This window comes from Chiloscyllium plagiosum, chromosome 43 (assembly GCF_004010195.1).
Source record: "Chiloscyllium plagiosum isolate BGI_BamShark_2017 chromosome 43, ASM401019v2, whole genome shotgun sequence".
NCBI classification, from domain to species: Eukaryota; Metazoa; Chordata; class Chondrichthyes; order Orectolobiformes; family Hemiscylliidae; genus Chiloscyllium; species Chiloscyllium plagiosum.
In genome coordinates this window covers 1630105-1650023 of record NC_057752.1, presented here as the reverse complement: position 1 = coordinate 1650023, position 19919 = coordinate 1630105, and the positions used below count along the sequence as shown (strand labels likewise).

General features: G+C 45.8%; 1 protein-coding gene across 1 annotated transcript in view; it reads right to left on the bottom strand.

Moving 5' to 3' along the window:
• Nucleotides 1–19919, bottom strand: part of LOC122543254 (integrin alpha-7-like) — a 152848-nt gene that overhangs the window by 33678 nt on the left and 99251 nt on the right. The window contains exons 5-7 of the mRNA XM_043681725.1: nucleotides 19334–19465; nucleotides 18505–18624; nucleotides 1880–2087 (exon numbers count right to left, since the gene is read on the bottom strand). Of these exons, the coding sequence (XP_043537660.1) occupies nucleotides 1880–2087; nucleotides 18505–18624; nucleotides 19334–19465 (460 nt within the window). The remainder of the gene's footprint in view (nucleotides 1–1879; nucleotides 2088–18504; nucleotides 18625–19333; nucleotides 19466–19919) is intronic.

The window sequence follows — 19919 nt, the reverse complement described above, 5'->3', positions numbered from 1 at the left end:
CGAGAGTGTGTGTGAGAGGGGGAGAGAGCGACTGTGTGTGTGAGTGTGAGTGTGTGTGTGAGAGAGAGAGCGAGTGTGCATGTGTGAGTGAGGGAGGGAGAGAGAGAATCTGCGTGTTGGGGGGGAAGGAGAGTGTGAGTGTATGTATTTGCAGATACATTCTATTTTGTTCAAAAAGCACAGTCTGTAGGCAGTCAGTCCATGTGACAGTTTATTAATCCCGACTTTGGAAATAGAACCAGTCTGACTTAAGGTTGTGATTTAAAAGAAGTTCTGGGATTTACATATTAATGAACCGAAACCTGCAACCCGTTCTAAAAGATGAAAAACTTAACAGCCATCTAGGTTTGTTCAATGTATCGTTTCAGTTGCATGACACTGTAATCTTTTGCTATAATTTCTGTGTTTATGACCCTGTTTTACAGCTACCTGATGAAGGAGCAGTGCTCTGAAAGCTAGTGCTTCCAAATAAACCTGTTGGACTATAACCTTGCACTGTGCAATTTTTAACTTTGTCCACCTAGTCCAACACCGGCTCCTCCATATCATGGCCCTTAGAAAAAAACATCTTGCAATAAGATTGCCTCTCACAAGGTTGTAAGTCACTGAAAGCTCATGTGCAGTTATCACAAGCAGGAAAGGAAATAGCATATTGGCTTTTACTTTGAGCAAGAGGTTATGAGTAGAGGGGCAAAGATGTCTGACGACAATGTTATCGGGCCTTGGTGAGAGCACCCCAGGAGTATTATGTACAGTTTTGGTCTCCTTACCTAAAACACGATGTACTTGCCATTGAGGGAGTGCAATAAAGGTTTATCAGATTACTTCCTGGGAGAGTGGGGCTGTCCTATGAGGAGTGGATTGAGGAGACTAGGCCTTTATTCTCTTGACTTTGGAAGATTGAGAGGTGATCTCATTGAAACACAGAGTTTGACAGGGAAGGTGCAGGAAGGGTAACTGTAGGTGAGGGTCTAGAAATAGAGGCCTAGTCTCAGAATAAGACAGCTGTGAATCCTTTGGAGGTCTCTACCCCAGAGAAAGCTCTGGAATCTCAGATCTTGAGTATATTCAAGAGAGCGATCGATTGATAGAATAGGATGAGTGTAGGAAAATGGCGTTAAGGTAAAAGGCCAGCCATGATTGAGCAATTGAATGGCTTACTCCTGTTCCTATTGCCTCCCTTCTAGACTTGACAGTATGTCACACAAATGCTCAGTCAAAGAGGAAAGGGACTTTAGGCAGCATCTTAAAGGAAGGGAGAGAGAGAGAGGGACAGAGAGGTTGAGGGAAGGAATTCCGAGCTTAGGGCCTAGCCTGGTGAAGGCACAGCATCCAATGGGGTATGTGATGTGGAGGAGCCGGTGTTGGACTGGGGTGGACAAAGTTAAAAATCACACGACACCAGGTTACAGTCCAACAGGTTTATTTGGAAGCATTAGCTTTCGGAGTGCTGTTCCTCTGTCAGGAAGCTAGTAGGACAGGATCATAGCACACATAGTTTATAGTAACCGATCAAAGTGTCATACAACTGATGCCATGTATTGAACATACCTAAATTGCTGTTAAATCTTTAATCACTTAGAATGGGGATCATGACACTATGATCTTTTACTATAAATTCCATGTCCTATGATCCTGTCCCACTAGTTACCTGAGGAACAAGCAGCACTCTGAAAGCTAGTGCTTCCAAATAAACCTGCCAGACTATAACCTGGTGTTGTGTGAATTCTAACTTTGTCCAATGGTGTAGAAATTAAACTTGGAAATGGCCAGAGTTAGAGTGCATAGAAACCTTGGAGGGATGGAGTCGGGATAAAACATCACTCAACACACTATTGAGTGAGGGAGAGAGACGAAAGAAGAACTGACATTATCTTACCCATCGTTGTTAAGGTCAACCGTGGCGACCGCATAGCCGTATGAGGACCCCAGCTCCTCGCCCCACAGAATGTGTTCTGGTGCCAGTCTGTTGACGCCCTCTTTCTTCAGGATCACCACAGCGCCAGTGTGGTTGGCTCTGGGTGCCCCAGAGACCACACTCAGCTCGTCTTGCTGAGTGAGACCTTTAGCTGAATCTACTGAGAATCCTGAAAGGAGTACAGGCAGTTAAAACAAACACTGGTGTATGGAGTTGCTGGCACAATTAGCATTAGTGGAGTTTTAGAAACACAGGATTCATGCAAGGGTGGGGGCAAGGGGCAAGAAAGTCATGTTTTCAAAAACCCTTGGTTAGGCATCTCTCAGGACCTCTATGTAATGCAAGTTATATTGAATGCACAACCTATTTGGCATATATTTAGTTACCTGAGCCAGCACATTGAGGTTTGTAAGCACATGTTAATAACACAGATATCAGACTACAAAAGGACATTGGGCTAAGACTTTCTTCAATTTTACCCTAATTCACTGGCAGGAAATCAACTGCATCTGGAAAATTATCCATTTCTGAAGCCCTACCTAATAATCCTCTTCATTGGAGAATAGCATGAGGGAGATTGGAAAACCCGGGTTTCAGTCATCCTGGTTAAAATGGCTCCCTTAAACACTCAAAATAGGTTCTCGCTATTGTATCCCATCTTCCAAATTTGCAATAAAGGAAGCTAGTTTTGGTCTTAATTCAAAGAGGGGGTAATGCTGGTAGTTTTGCTCAGTTTCTTCGTGGCTTGGTTGCTATGGCAACCAGGGACAGTCTTTGCCCGTCACCACACCCTGGCCCCTCCCAGACAAAGAAATGTTCTCTGTTTTCTGGGTGTTGGTACTGGGGATAGTTTATGTTACGTTCGAATGTCTGGAACCTGCTGAAAATGCAATCCAGGTTTCTACAATTTACGTAGGTTGAAATAAAACTTTATTTAAACTGTGGCAAGTGAACACAATTGGATGTATGGCGTTCGGGCCCAACTACATTGTTGTGCTTTTCATACCGTGTGCAAATATCACAGTGTATCCTGTATGATTACCAATGTGACCATGGACTTTGAAGAAATTGTCCCTGGACTCAAAGGTATGAAGTTCAGTCACTAACAGGAGCAGGGTAACAGAGTGAACACCATAATACACATTTCAAACCTTTCCTTCGTATTCATGTGGTGCATTGGAAGGATGATTAGACGAGCAATTCACCCTGTCCTCATCAGTCATAGAGTGGAAGAGCACGAAAGTAGACCATTCTGCCCATCAAACCTGTGCCAGCTCTTTGAAAGGACTGATCAATTCATCCCACTACCCTGTTCTTTCAATAGCACTGCTCAATTCCAGTTCATGGTAGTCAGTAGATGGGGAGGCATTGTTGTACTGGTAACGTCACTGGAGCCTAGTAATCCAGAGCCCCCGGTGAATGTACTGGGGATACGGTTTGAATTCCACCATAGCAGATGGTGAAAGTTGCATTCAATACTAATGGAGAACTTGTAACCATTATCGCTTTTCATAAAAACCCAATGGTTCACTAATGTCCTTTAGGGAAGGAAATCGGATGTCCTTACCTGGTCTGGTCTACATGTGACTCCAGACCCACAGCCAGCTCTTAGCTGACCTCGAAAATGGCCTCACAAGCCCTCAAGAAGATGGCTCCTCAGCTCCTTCTCAGGGGCAATTAAGGACAGGCAAGAAAGGCTGAGCTTACCACTGATGCCCAGATCTTATGAAAAAAAAATATAGCATACTTTCAACCACTATAGACTTTTCAGTAAGGTTTATCTGCAAAAACGATGCCAACTCTTGAACTGACATGAAAATCCGGCAAGATAAATGGTCGAAAATTGCTCTCTCCCAGACTCAATCATGCTTCCCCTTGTTGTGAAACATTTTCTTTGTGTGTGTTTTAAAGATGGGCATCTTGTGCTGGGGGAAGTATAATTTCTCCATCTTAGACCCTGCACCACCAGTACTCACTGCTCTAGTACAGATAGTCACAGAATAAAGATAGCTCTCCTTCATACATTCAACAAATCAAGTTCTCCCAAATTCACCTATTTCAAAGCTGGACGTTTGCAAAATTGCATTTGTGACTCCTTGATCCTGGAGAGAAAGAGGCAATCTCTTGGGAGAGGGGTGGTGTTTAAGGGAAGGAGAGGGGCTTTAGTTTCTTCAAATACCTTCACTGCTTCTCCTTTTCCATCGCCCCACACCCCAGCAGCCTTTATGGTAACTCGGAGGGAGATTGCCAATTTGGTATCAAGGAAACATGAAAAGGTTCAGAAAAGATTTACAAGGATGTTGCCAGGGTTGGCGGGTTTGAGCTATAGGGAGAGGCTGAATAGGCTGGGGCTGTTTTCCCTGGAGTGTCAGAGGCTGAGGGGTGACCTTATAGAGGTTTATAATATCATGAGGGGCATGGATAGGATAAATAGGCAAAGTCTTTTCCCTGGCATGGGAGAGTCCAGAACTAGAGGGCATAGGTTTAGGGTGAGAGGGGAAAGATATAAAAGAGACCTAATGGGCAATGTTTTCACACAGAGGGTGGTACGTGTATGGAATGAGCTGCCAGAGGATGTGGTGGAGGCTGGTACAATTGCAACACTTAAAAGGCATCTGGATGGGTATATGAATAGGAAGGGTTTGTAGGGATATGGGCCAGGTGCTGGCAGGTGGGACTAGATGGGGTTAGGATACCTGGTCGGCATGGACGGGTTGGACCGAAGGGTCTGTTTCCATGCTGTACATCTCTATGACTCTATAATGTGGTGCTCACATCCACCAGGAGCTCAGCTCAGACTGCCCAAACCCATTTAACATCGAACCCTGGAAGCCAATGGGCCAAGGTAACTTCCAACTGTAGGCTTAGCCTAGATTCCAACATAAGCTCCATGGTTGGAAGGGCAGAACTCAGCTCTGCAACCGTCCCCACATTTCCATGTGTTTGAGGATACTGTCTGTTCACTGCTGCTCCTCAAGAACTAGGTCTTGCTCCATAATACCAAGTTTGAGCTTGACACTTCCTTTAAACAGAGCACTGCAGTGGAAATAGTAGCCCAGTCACTATTTTGAGCCACTGGGCTTGTATACACTTGAGTTTAGAGGGGATCTGATTGAGACGTATAAAATTATTAAAGGATTGGACACTCTGGACGCAGGAAACATGTTTAAAAATAAGGAGTAGGCCACTTAGAACAGAGATGAGGAGAAACTTCTTCACCCAGAGAGTGGTGAGTGTAAGGAATGCTCTGCCCCAAAGGGCTGTGGAGGCCCAGTCCCTGGATTCATTTAAGAAAGAGTTGGATAGAGCGCTCAAGGATAGTGGGATCAAGGGTTATGGGGATAAGGCAGGAACAGGATACTGATTAAGGATGATCAGCCATGATCATAATGAATGGTGGTGCAGGCTCGAAGGGCCGAATGGCCTACTCCTGCACCTATTGTCTACTGTCTTATTGAAACATGCAAGATTCTTAGGGGGAACTTGATAGGGGAGATGTGAAGAGGTTGTTTCCCTTTGTGGGAGAGTCTAGAACCAGAGTCCGACTTACTCTCAGAGGAAAAGGTCACATGTTTAAGACGGTGGTGAGGAGGAATTTCTTTTCTCGTGAATCTGTGGACTCTTTTTTTACTGCCAAGGGCTGTTGAGGCTGGGTCGTTAAGTATATTCCAGGCTGAGGTAGACAGATATTTAATCAATAAAGGAATCAAGTGAAATGGAGAAAAGGCAGGGAAAATGGGTTTAAGGATGATTGGATCACTCCCCCCTCCCCACTGAATGACGGAACAGATTTGATGGGCAAATGGCCGACCTCTGCTCCTGTGGTCTCATGAGCATGTGCACCAACATGTCTCCAGCTCTTGTACTCATCCCGAGAGATCGATGCAAGGTTAAAGGGTCCCAAAGCCAACACCCCCTCCATAAGTGGAGAGAAGAGTCAAAATTGAGTTCCTATCCACAGGATGCCTAGCTTGAGAGTAGGTGACAGTCCAGTGCAATAGGGCGACTTCAGAAGGATAAAGACATATGGTAGTCAGCACACCAGCGAGAAACCTATTTGAAACACACCACAATGTCAGGCAGGATAAAGAACTGCAACCAACAGGTTAAATGGCTTGACCATTCCCATCTGATAGCTGGGAATAATGTTTGCTTTGAGTAAAAGACACAGCAGTAAATTCGGATTTTTCACCTGGGAAACCAGTCACTTGAAGCATAGAAACACTGTGAGTAACCATAGATCTGCAAGGACCATCAACACAATCATTAAGTATTATAAATTCTCAGTGTTTATAACTGCTTATGTGTGACAATGTGTGCAAAGCTAAATGACAGCTAACAAACTGCCCATTCATTGACTTTTTTTTCCAAATGACGGTAAGAAATATCCTTTTGCTCCATTTGGAAGGTTTATACCAAAGTTAAATATCCACTTTTCTGGCAGAAGAGTTCGACATTTGTGTGAAACTCAAAGAAAGATTTAAAAAGCATTGATGGTTCGAATCCAACTTTTTGTTCCCTCCCCTTGACCTCACAGTTTCGCCAATGCTACAACCCCTGAAAGCATCTTCCTCCCAAATCTTATAAGCTGCCAATCTAGGAGGGCGTCAAGTAGTGAGGAGGGCACACAATCTGCAGAGTGATAGAGGCAGGTTAAGTGAGTGGGCAAGATTTTGGTCAATGGAATATAAGGTGAAAACGTGAGGTTATGCATTTTGGCAAGAAGAATAGAAGGGCTGAATATTATTTAAATGGAGAAAGACTGCAGAAAGCCATGGAACAGAGGGATTTGGAAGTCCGTGTCCTTGAACTACAATAAGTTGGTATCCAAGTTCAGCAGGTGATGGGGAAGGGAAATAGAATGTTGGCCCTTTTTTCAAAGGAAATGGAATATTAAAGTAGAGCCGTTTCACTAAAAATGTACAAGACACAAGTCAGGCCACAGCTGGAATACTGTGAACAGTTTTGGGCCCCTTATCCAAGGCAAGGTAGACTGGCATCAGAGTCAGTCCAGAGAAGGTTCACTCAGCTGGTACCACGTATAGATGGACTGTCTTATGAGGAGAGGTTGAGTAGGTCGGGCCTGTACTCACTGGAGTTGAGAAGAATGAGAATCAATGAATGATTTATTGTCACATACATTGAGGGAGATACAATGAAAAATATTCTGTCACCACAATCCGGCACAATTTTGAGATATAAAGGAATAAGAAGAAAGTACTTAAATAGAGTTTATCTTCATTGGCCAGGGTCCCAAACACAGGTCCAGGACTTCAGCAAGGTGCCTGCTTCGGGCCCAGCGCAGCCGGGAGCCCCTCGCTCCGGGCACCCACACCACTGCAGTTGATGCCCCGCCACCACCAAAAGAGTCTACGCTCCGGGCCTATCGCAGCCAGGAGTCCCCTCTCCACCAGGCAACACCCTGCCGCCATTGCAAAAGACCACACATCGAGCCTCCAAGTCAGGAGTCACTGCTAACACCGCTGCAGCCTCAGCAAGATGAAGAAAAGAGTCCGAAGCAGAGTCCACAGGTGAAGGTGGCAACATCTGTATCTTTCCAGACTGGAGCTATTCACTGTTTTGAGCCTGACAGGAAGTAACAAGAGGTTGAGAGAGCAGGGGGCCGGTAAATTGCTGACCACGATCAACCTCCTGTTCATGCCATTAACCCTCCTCTGCCAGACGTTGGCAGTGAGGCCTGATCAGATGCCACCTGGTGGCTGCTAACTAGCTGCCTGACCCACCGAGAAACCTATCCACTATCCACCCTCTGGCCTTTCTCCAAACAGCGACAGGCCAGATTCAAACAAACCAGGAGATGTTTGGTCTCAGAGATGTTCAAGTTCAAGGAGGTGAGGGACCAGTTCAGAATTCACTCCCTCCCTCAATCTTCTCTCCCCTCCTGTCTTAAAGTGGGCTGACTGACATTGGGGTACAGTTTTAATCATGGCCGCTCACTCAGTTGAACGGACACTCATTAAAGCTGACAGTTGATAGGGTATCATCAGGCGTCATGACCATCGAGGGACGACGGAGTGGCGAACACGGCCAATATCGCACCCTGTGGCCCACCCCAGAATGCTGAAATCTTCAGGGCCCACCAAGAATTGGATCTGGAATCCTTTGGGTCTACACAGCTTAGAACCATTGTGGTTCCTAGAATCAAAGCCGCAAGCTTTAGTGCACCACTGTTTACAGCACCTTTACAGCTGAGTTCTGAAGGAAATGCCAGTGGAGGCCTCAGGACTGGATTGCATAGAGGGACAAGATGAATGGAACGAGGTGGGGCAATTCCAGTGCCATAATGGGAACCAGCAAGCCTGCACTCAGAGCAGTAGGCGATGCAGGATGGAGACATCTGCAGGATTCAGAACTGGCAAACCACTCCCACTTGGCACAAAAGGGCACCCACCCAGGAGTAAATAATCTGTAGAAGGGCACCAAAGAAAAACATATCTAATACAGTCCCTTTCAAATCCTCAGGATGGCCCAAAGCATTTCAGAGCCAATGAATGATTTTGGAGATGTAACTTTGTGGGGCAACAGCCATAGACAATATGCACACAGCATGAGCTCACACACAGACAATTCAGGAAGTGAACAGTTTTGGTTGTGGAAGTAATGACACGAGGGAGAATGCTCTTGCTCTACCTCAAAGAGTGGTGTGAGATTTTCCATGTTCCCCTGGACAGGCAGGGCTTCAATGTCTAAGAGTTGGCTATTCTGCCAAAACAGCGCTCGCTCAGTGTTACACTCAAGTAGCGAGGGAGTTTGGGTAGGCTCTGGATCTGCATTAGGCCTTGAACTCACAAATTTCTGACTCAAAGGCAGATGTTCTGTCAACTGAGGACAAGAACTTATATCTCCTATAGTGCACACGGGATTAATTTGCTTTGGCTCCAACTGATAGAGATTTTCCACATAAAATGGAAGTCCACAACAATATATACACATTTCAGGCCCTATGGGCACTCTCACTACAAGTTGTACTGGTTTGGGTCAATTTGGAAGTAAATTCCGTCATGGGGAGTGTAGACTACAGAGAAAATAACAGGTTAGAAATATGCAATACACCTCCGAAAATAGCCAACTGCTTGTGTAACGGTTCCGTAGCATAAAAACCTCACTTCAGATTAAGAAAAGTATTGTTACGGCAAAGAGAGATCAGCAACTGTATTGATGTTCAATCTCAAGGCTCAATTCTCCAGAAAAGTGGATAGATTTTTAAATCAGTGTGAAATATTGTTCCAAATGTATATACTTTTTGTTCTGTAACTGTGCATTAGTTGAACAACACAAAGTAAAAATGGCAGCCTGAGCAAATTGAACTGCGCTAATATCGTGTTAATCTCGAGGATTTATTTGGCCGTATCCCTTAATTTTATGTGAGCTACACTGCTCAGGAATATGCCAATAAGAGTGTGCTCAGGGAAACATTACACTCACAAGGCACAATCATTACTTTAAAATGGCAGATTGCTCCTCACGGCTCAATATTTCCACAGATTATCCATAACTAACCTTTTTTTTTCCTCACAGATCAAGTACTTAGTGACCTTTAGAAGAAACAATAAAGTTGAATTGTCCACTTTGCTGGATCATGACACTGAATTCCTCTAAGTCAAAAGAATTTCCCTCCTGTCTGATCTCTTAAGCCTCCCTACCTGATGCATTCAATTTTATATTGAATTCTATTCAAGGCACTATGTGGTCATGGAGAATGAGGGATTTGTTCTAAGTTTGATATCTTGGCCATGAGGACCCAGGAAGGTGTCAAACCAAGGTCACACCATGAGCGAAGGCACAGAAAAATGTAACAACAAATCATCTTGGCATGCCTCCTTGTGGCCTCCTAGAAGCAATGGCAGAGGAGGAGAGGCCTCTGTACACACTCGAGGTTACCAACTCTTGGGTATGGTATATGAGGAGACCCATGTGGAACAAGCAGCACTGGAGGCATTCCTGGGAGTGTAGTCAGGGATGGAGTCACCTACACAGAGCAGCCCACGCGCAAGATGGTCTCTACCATGGAAGTGGTATATGCTCCATATGCCAGGAGTTCATACACTCTCCATGGAGGACCATCGGTGATAGACGCTCTTTGGTCTGCCTGAAATTTGTTGATCTTCCAGAGCGGGGAGTTGACGCCAAGCGAGTGTTGCACACTGGCACATTCCGAGGACTAGGCCTACATGTTGAGGGACACACTGAAGTCTAGGGCAGCTGCTGCCAAGGCGCAGTGGGGAAAGATGACCATCTGAGGTCAAATGGGGGTCTGTTCAGTTATTGGACTTCCCCATGTGCCTCAAATATATGTAAATATAGTCTTTTACAAGCAAGAAGTGTCTTGGGTTTGTTTGTTGGATAGTTTCCATGATAGGAAGCCCCATCAAATGCAATCCCTGAATCTGTGCTGGTATACGCTGGGTGTGGTACACCCTGCTTCCCGAGGTGTGTTCCTAATATTCTCAGTTAGTCATGATTTGGTTAAATCCTGTCAGAGCTATAAATATATCAGAAAGCAGCACTGTATCCTATTTACATCATGTGTAAATTTAGAACTGTTGGTAACATTTCAATCTTCTTTTGAAAATGCTGGAAGAAAATATCTAAAACAGCAATCGGTTCCCCTTGCATTTAACCCATAGACTGCTGGCAGCCCGAGGGACACTGTGCACAAGCTGACAATTTGCTGAGGGAGTCTCAGACCAGAGGGCATCATCTCAGAATAACGGGGTCACACATTTGTGACAAAGATGAGGAGAACTTTCTTCAGAGGCAAGTGAATCTGTGGAATTCAGAGAGGGCTGTCGAGGTTGGGTCGTTAAGCATTTTCAAGGCTGAGGTAGATTTTTAATCAGGAAGAGTTATAGAGGGAAGGCAGCAAAGTGGGGTTGAGGATGATCAGATCAGCCCCTATCGCACCGAATGGTGGGGCAGACTCTATGGGCTGAATGGCCTACTTCTGCTCCTGTATCTTACAGTCTTATAATTTATTTGAAACATTTCAATGTTGTAATGCAGAAAAGGTCCTTGACATCACATCAACATTAGTTGGAGGCACTTATCATCAACACAGTGGAAACAGGACGTGACACCCAGTCCAGAGGGGGGAGGGCAGGTCTGACCACCTCCTCGTGGGTCTGCTCCTGGGCCTGGCCAAACTGGCCATCAACAGGTCGAGGCAGCGGGCCGTGGAGGGGGTCGTTAGGGCCGACTGCCTGCCCCTCTTCCGCGGTTACGTTAGGGCCCGGGTGTCCTTGGAGAAGGAGCACGCGGTGTCGACCAACACCCTGGAGTTGTTCAGGGAGAGGTGGGCGCCGCAGGGAATGGAGTGCATCATTTCTCCCTCCAACTCTATTTTGATTTAGTCCCTGCCCTCCCCTTCACTGTTTTGATCACACAGCATTGCCCTTTGATGTGAAGGGCAGTGTTTGTCACCGGCCACTCGGGTGTTTTCCTATCTTCCTGGTGGTGGGAATTTGAATAAAGATTTGTACACCTTGTATCTTTCACTGTGTCTCACACCCGCACACACACACACACACATGGGTGCTGGGGGGAAAAAGAGAAAAGAAAATAAACAGGAGTGTCAGAGGTTAAAAAAAAGAAAAGAAACAGGAGGTGAACTAACCAATAGAGACTGGTATCCCCCCACCAAGTCACTCGTTATTCACACGTAGAGAGTCCTTGACTCTGATCCAGCTCCCTCAGAGCCAGCTTCTTTTTTAGGTTCCCTACAGGCCCTTCGGCCCAACAAGTCCACACCGACCCTCCGAAGAGTAACCGAGCCCAGACCCATTCCCCTACTCTATATTTATCCCTGCCTAATGCAGCTAACACTATGGGCAATTTAGCATGGGCAATTTAGCATGGCCAATCCACCCTGACTTGCACATCTTTAGACTGTGGGAGGAAACCAGAGCACCCGGAGGAAACCCACGCAGACACGGGGAGAATGTGCAAACTCTACACAGACAGCCGCCCGAGGCTGGAATCGAACCTGGGACCCTGGCGCTGTGAGGCAGCTGTGCTGACCACTGAGCCACCGTGCCGCCCCGAGCTCTCAGAGTGAATAGAACCTCTGACCCTCCTGTTCATATCTGTCAGCCGGAGCTCCCTGATTGGACCAGGTTAACAGCCCCAATCAGGGAACTCAGATTCTATGAGGTCCTCCTGGCTGACCTCATTCCAATTAGTACAGGAGGAGCCCATTCAGCCCCGGGAAGCTGCTCCAGCTCTCAGTTGGATCATTGCTTAGCTGCAGCTCAACTCCATTTGCCTGCCTTGGTTCAAGTTCCCTTGGTCCTCTTACCTCACCTGTATGCATTTCAAGCTGGAAAAATCAACCCTAAATATCCACAGCCTTTTAGGGGAGACAGTTTTACAATTAACACAGAAACATAGAAGCAAGGGGCAGGAGTAGGCCATTTGGCCCTTCGAGCCTGCTACACCATCCATTACAACTATGGCTGATCATTCAACTCAATAGCCATTCCCTCTTTTTTCCCCAAATCCTTTGATCCCTTTAGCCCTGGGAACTATCTCTAACTCCTTCTTGAAAACCTTCAATGCTTTGTCCTCAACCACTTTCTGTGACAGAGAATTCCACAGGCTCCCCATTCTCTGGGTGAAGACATCTCTCCCCATCTCAGTCTGAACTGGCCTACCCCATATCCTTAAACTCTGACCTCCTGGTTCTGGACTCCCCAGTTATCAGGTACATCCTTCTTGCATTGACCCTGTCTCGTCCCGTTAGAATTTTATCAGTCTCTATGAGCTCTCCCTCATTCTTTTAAACTCTCGTGAATATAATCCTAACTGATTCAACCTCTCCCTACGCATAACCCTGTCATCCCAGGAATCAGTCTGGCAAAACATTTCCTCATTTCTCATGTTCAGGTTCTGTCCTTTTGTTTGTCATTCCTGCACGAGAGTTTCTCAGTAATGACCCTATGAAGCCTTTTGGCTTTTTAACCACATTGACTAGACTACCTTGAATCCAATGTTCTCAAGGGAATAGGTTTATAATTTCCAGCCTTTAGCCCTGTTAGTAAATACTTTAAAATGGATTTTCACTTCTGTTCTGGCTCTTGTCTCCTTGTTTTATTTTGGGAAGATTGGTTTTACAATCCTGGGTTTAGAATTCAAACTTTCAGCAGTTACAATGGCTCAGTCAGCATCTCTGAACCCTACAGATAAAGGGCCGCCTCTTGACATAATGCAGATATGTCTTGAGTTTTAACAAGAAAACTGGACATGAGATTCTCTCCTGATACATTGATGGACAACCTGCATGAATAGGACAATTTACAATAAGCTCCTTTGGATGTAAACGTTAGGGCTTGTTCTGCAAGAGTTGGTTAACTGGGAGATCTGGCCTTTTCAGTGCAATGTTGTCGAGAAAGCCCTTTGCTCATTTTATTCCTCGGTTTGGTTTGATAGGACTGAGCCTTTCTGTTATTGTGAGCTGTTTGAACCAGCACAGAGGACAATTTAAGGACTTTGGCAGAAGAGCACTAGAGTGACAATTTGCTGGGTAATGGGGTGGTTCAAATCAGTTAGGCAGAATTGAGGACTGCAGATGCTGGAAATCCTGACGAAGGGCTTTTGCCCGAAACGTCGATTCTCCTGCTCCTCGGACGCTGCCTGACCTGCTGTGCTTTCCCAGCACCACTCTGATCTGGACTATGGGGTGGTTCAAGCCTACAGTTCCTCACCTGGTGAATCCCCACACTCAGCTGTGCCATCAGGCCTTTGTTCATATTGGGAAATGTGGAAGAGAAGACAGTCTGTGATATTAACATAAAATACAACTCTCTCATTTCCCTACATTCAGAAGCCTTGATGAGCACTGCTTTGGAAAAGTGACTCGCTGGTAAACAATAACATGTGTCACTGATCAAACGTCTTGTTAAATGAACTTTGACCTGTTCGAGGTGGCTTTTGACAACTCGTCTTCTTCAGATCCAATGAGCTGTACCTCACTGTGGGCTCCTACAGTGCAGTTCATTTCGGTGTAGATTTGTCACCCCAATCGTTACTCCTCAAAGACTAAATAGGATACACCTGCACTACATAACCCCCCTCAAAGTGATGAAGCAAATTGGAGAATTCAACTTTAAGTTAGTGAACAATAAACAAACTCAAGGTTCATTTGTTGCTTAAGAATCATCTTTTTTCCTTTCCTCCTCCACTGCAGGGTTGCCATGGTTACCCGAGCATGAAGTGCTCTTCAAGATGCTGGGTGTTGTGTTAAAAACGAGGGTAAAAGTACACTCTCATGTGCAAGGTGCTCACCCTTCGCTAGCCCCAAACCCATGCAAAACACAGAATGGTCTGCTTTGCAGAAGCTACAAAGGCGTGTGAGAGGACGTGCTGGATAGGATGAAACATCACAGGCGTCTCCAAGATGGTGAAAGGACTGTGCAATGAACACCCCAAATGACTGGTCATTAATTGTCCAAAGCAAAGGATTTTGTTTCTCGTTGCTGTTATGACAGTTCAAGCAAGCGGGCAGCAATTTGGGGAATGGAAGGTTTTGCTCGATGACATCAGGTGCCAATGCAAATCAGAGCGATGCCAAAATACTGGCATATATTGATGGCAAGACTGGTCGTGCAATATGGTGATGCAACTGTAATGGCCAGTGACAGGACTAGAGTTACTCTGAGCAATCCAAGCCTTTACTTGACAAGTCAGCCATTTTGAGAGCATTAAACACAAAAGTGATGATGGCATGGATAAGGAACTGGGGTTAACTGGTTACTTGGATCTCATGACCTGGTTAAACCAAGATCACCATTGAGACAAGCTACCTCTGATTCCATTCCCACCCCAATCCACTCCCCCCCCCCCCCAAATACCCGTTGCATTTATCCATCTCTCTCTCTCTCTCTCTCTCTCAAAGAGAGCATTTTGGAATCTGCCTCCATTGATGTTGGCTGTCCTCCATTATTTCTCCCAAGATTTAGTCAAAGCCCCCTGACTATGGGCCATTTGGTTCCAGACATGGGACAATGATCAGGAACAGAGGTTAGGCTGGTTCCATCCCCCATCTCCAGAGGGTCTGTGGCCCTCTAGAGGCCAATCACGTCACCACCATCATTGCCTCCCAAGTCAACTCATGCAGCATAGACAGGGAATCAAACCCTGACACCCATCCCATTTGCAACTTCATCTCTGCTCCTGGACTGTGCCCCTCCAGTTATCCCACAGCCCAGCAAAGTGGTGTATGCCAGCGATAGGAGTCAGTCAGTGCAACTGCTTTAAGGATATTGATGAAGAGGTGGAGACAAAGACTAGGAATGACATGACAAGTGTCCCAGGCAACACAACAAGCCAGCAGAAACATGCAACAGGCAAAACATGCCAGAGACAGTGAATCACATGGGCAAAGTACAAGGAGATGCTGAAAAATCCACGTGGGCAGGGTGCATGCTTGTTATTATTTCCAAAGTAAATGTGAAAATATTGGTCTCTTGAAATATAGGATCCTGGATATTTGAGAAACGGACACTGATTCTCCTGCGTCACATTTTCAATACCCCTCAACACGAGAGATATTTGACAGAGGAGCCTGATCTTTTTCCACTTTTGCATTCACCATCAAGTGCTTTCTAATCAGATACAGCTCAGGTCACGGACCACAGCTCTCGCTACTCTGTCCAACACTATACCTTGACTCCAACATCAAAACAGGCCCTGGGTGAGCAATTAGACACCTCTGTTCCTTAACTCAAGACATCATTCTCTGCGTGAAGCCATTTCTCCTCATCTCAGTTCCAAACGGCCTACCGTGTATCCTGAGATGTGGAATTGAACTAGAATTCACGATTCCCAGGAGTGAATTTGTTGGTGCTTGCTTTTGGACTTGAAGGTGCCAACACAGACCTGAACCAAAAGGCCCAAGACTGGGCCTCAGGCCTGATTGTAAATAATAAGTGAGAGCAAATACATTTTTTTTTTTTTAAAATGCTTTTTTTGCCAGTAGCCCATTTTCCTCCCAGGGACCTAAAATATGATCTGCTTGTTTGCATATGCATGGACCCTGTTTTAGGTGGCAGCTTAGATACCTGAAAAACAGCCCTCAAATAGCTTTTTTTAGATTCCCTACAGTGTGGAAACAGGCCCTTCGGCCCAATAAGTCCACACTGACCCGCCAAAGTGTAACCCACCCAGTCCCATTTCCCTCTGACTAATCCACCTAACACTACGGGCAATTTAGCATGGCCAATTCACCTGACCTGCACATCTTTGGATTGTGGAAGGAAGCCGGAGCAAACTCCACACAGTCATCCGAAGCTGGAATCGAACCTGGGACCGTGAGGCAGCAGTGCTAACCAGAGCCACTGTACTGTCCAAACACTTTCAAGTTTTTCTGGGACAAAGGATGTTGTTAATATAATAGGCCCCAAATATGCCCTAAAATGGGTGCATTGAGGTTAGTTACCCCATAAGTCCGATCATAAATTAGTGGGTCAGCTTCGATTACAAGATGTCTGTGGAAGTTGAAAATTATAGTGAACCTTACCCAGGCATTAGAGGGGAGAGGAATTTCTTCCAGCCTCACTACCTCCAATCTGCAGTTAAAGATTTCCGAAAATGAGCCTTATTCCTTTTTTAAGAGAAAAAAAAACCATAAATAGCCTGTGCCGTCAGTCAATAAGATCATGCTGAACTTCAGTTTTTATTGTTATTTATCCATGGGGTGTGGGAGTCACGGGCTGGGCCCAGTAATTATTGCCCATCCCTAGTTGCCCCCTTGAGAAGGTGGGGGTGAGCTGCCTTCTTGAACCGCTGCAGTCCATGTGTTGTGGGTAGACCCACAATGCCCTGAGGGAGGGAATTCCTGGATTTTGACCCAGCAAGTCATGAAATAGTGCTCCAAATCAGAAGGGAGATCTTTGACTTAACTATCTTACACATTCCAGACAACTGAGTACCCACAACTCTCTGGAGGAGGGAATTCCACACATCTGCCACCCACCAAGTAAAGCGTTGCTTAGTCTGATATGGCCATTCCCTCATCATTAGGAGATCCCTCTTAGTTCCAGACTGTCCTGCTGGGGAAAAAGCCTCACAGCATCTGGCCTGGTTAAACCCTCGACAAATGTTCTATGCTTTGATTCCCATTCCTCCAGACCCCAGAAACACAGGCCCATTCCACACAACCTCTGCTCATAGGACAACCCTCTCAGCTAAGAGAGCGATCTAATGACCCTTTCTTGCAGCCCCTCTCAAACAGGTACTGCCGGCAGTGCCTCAGATATGGTTTCACCAATGCCCTGTTGAAACGCAGCAGGATTTCCTTAAACTCCAACCTTGCTGTGCTACGCCAATATAACATTTGCTCACTGCTGGCTATACCTGCATGTTAACTCTCAGTCATTCACGAACAAGGACCCCTCCTCACCCTGCCATCAATAAATCCATTTCGTGGAACGCATGACTATGTCAATTTGCCACATCTACCTGGGAGTGGTTCCGCAACATTTCCCAATATCGGGGACATATTTCAAGTGACCAACCTTGAAATGCTGAAAGACACATTTCCTTTCATCCATCCTTTCCATGTGGAAGGCACCAGGGTTCGGTGCTGAGAGCAGGCACTGAACCCTGGCACACTGGTGTTACTCTGGTACCATCGCATGCAGAACAACGGAAAGCACTCCTTGTTGGCACAATGGCAGGCAGCCATACAGCCAACTGTGTAATGGACTACCGGAATTGAGTGTAGCTGAGTTTGACTGGGCTGACTTCCAACTAATGCACAAACACTCCTTTGGTATCACCAGAGCTTGGGGCAGAATGGCTTGTTAAAGTCAATTCGGCAGTCTGTTACAATGTTGTGGGCTGTACACACAACTCACACGCAACATCACTGCTTCCATGTGGCTCCTTCAGCACCTATAGTGCTACTCTTAACAAGACAGCTTCCTTGAAGGCATGGGTTAAGGGCTTCCCTGACAATTATCTAACGCCTGTCAAGGAAACTGGACCTTCAAAGACTCCCTACTTACAAGCTTGAACTGAGCTGGATCTATTTATATCTGTTTCCGAAACAAACAAATTCACCTTTTGTTCAATGAGAATAAAATGGGCCTGATCAAGAATGTGACTCATTGTTTTCCCATGTTGCAGAGAGACCCTGGATGGCAGCAACCGAAACAACCTTTATGGACCTCCAGACATCAGAATAGGATTACTCTCCCAAAATATTATCTAACTGCCACCTCTTCATCCACTTAACTGTATTTAAAATACCCTGTTGCTACGACAGAGAAGCTCTGCTTAACCATTGTGGCAGGCTGCTACAATTTTGATTGAAAGCGGCCATCTTGATTTTGGATTGACCGTTTGGCTTTTGTGTTACCCGAAGGAACCTGACCAACAGGAAGCAGTGACATTCATGTGGCCCTCAAAGTGTGCAGAAATGTGGAGGCTTGTAAATGAAACACAACAACATAGAAATTTGATTTGGGTTTTGATCTTTCTTTTGCCCTCACAAAAATGTTTTGGACACAGATACTAGACACAAGAGGGAATGGCTGCACACTTGCCCTGCCACATGCGCAGTTACAAACCTAAGTAACTATGTTGGGCTACGTCGTGAGAACTCCGCGCTGGTTTCTCAGCTGGGTCCGGTGTCTTGTAAACCAACTGATCAGGGTCTGAACTACTGGTAGTTGTCAGAAATATTAAACCTGTGCATTCAAGATGGATGGGGAGGGGAAGAAGAAGGGAGAAGAAGAAGATGAGTTAGCATCAAAAAGGTAAGGCCCGACAGAAAGAAGTGACTGAATGAGCAACTGAGGGTTCGCCTCAAGGTTAAACAGTCATGAAAATAACTTTCCAATCACCAGGGGGAAAAGAATTGCTGTGCAAACCAGCAGGGATTCATTCACTGCTCAAGACAGGCCTGTGTTACTTCCATTGCAGTTCCTGCTCCCAGGAAGTTGCAAAGTGGCACTGCCAAAGGGGGCAACAGGTTCTGCTGTGGAGGTGCCAGGGTGGGCACTGTGTGAAGCTTGGGCAGGAAGGCAATAGGTGCAGAGGTTGGCATGGCAGAACCACAATGCATTGTGATGCCACTCACAGAGGCAAGGCAAATGCAGGCCTTGGGTACGGAATAGAGTAGCCTGGCACACCATGAACCCCATTGCACGTGGCATCCATACACCCTGATTCACCTGTTCCTGTGAAACACAACAAAATTTGGGGCACTGTGTTAATGAGGTGGGAGGGGACAGGATCAAAGTGCATGCCTTTGACCAGTGTGGGAAGTCGATTTTATTCTGGGGAGGAAACTGGTTGGGGGTAAATTATGAGACTGTTTAACTGAAATGGAATCCTCAGCTGTTTCAAAGTACCCTCCAGTCACCTCTCTCTGTCTGCACTGCATAGGAATCCTACCTAAGTAACTATTGGCAGGTACAGGAATCAGATTAGCGTCCTGCTTTCTTTCATCACCAGCTTCATATGGACCGTCGTCATAGATGCCCAAGTGAACCAAAGAATGACTCAACTGTTCTGTCCGAACATTACCTAAAAATATTGAGAGTTAAGTCAAACAATAAAAAACGAGCAGAGAAAACAAAGCTTAACTTCGCAACACACCGTCCAAATTAGGACCTGGATTATAGGCACGGCCTCTGTGTCAATAGACAAAAGGTGCAGGAGTAGGCCCTTCGGCCCTTCGAGCCTGCACCACCATTCAATATGATCATGGCTGATCCCATCCTTAATCAGTATCCTGTTCCTGCTTTATCTCCATAACCCTTGATTCCACTATCCTTGAGAGCTCTATCCAACTCTTTCTTAAATGAATCCAGAGACTGGGCCTCCACTGCCCTCTGGGGCAGAGCATTCCACACAGCCACCACTCTCTGGGTGAACAAGTTTCTCCTCATCTCTGTCCTAAATGATCTACCCCGTATTTTTAAGCTGTGTCCTCACCCATCAGCGGAAACATGTTTCCTGCCTCCAGAATGTCCAATCC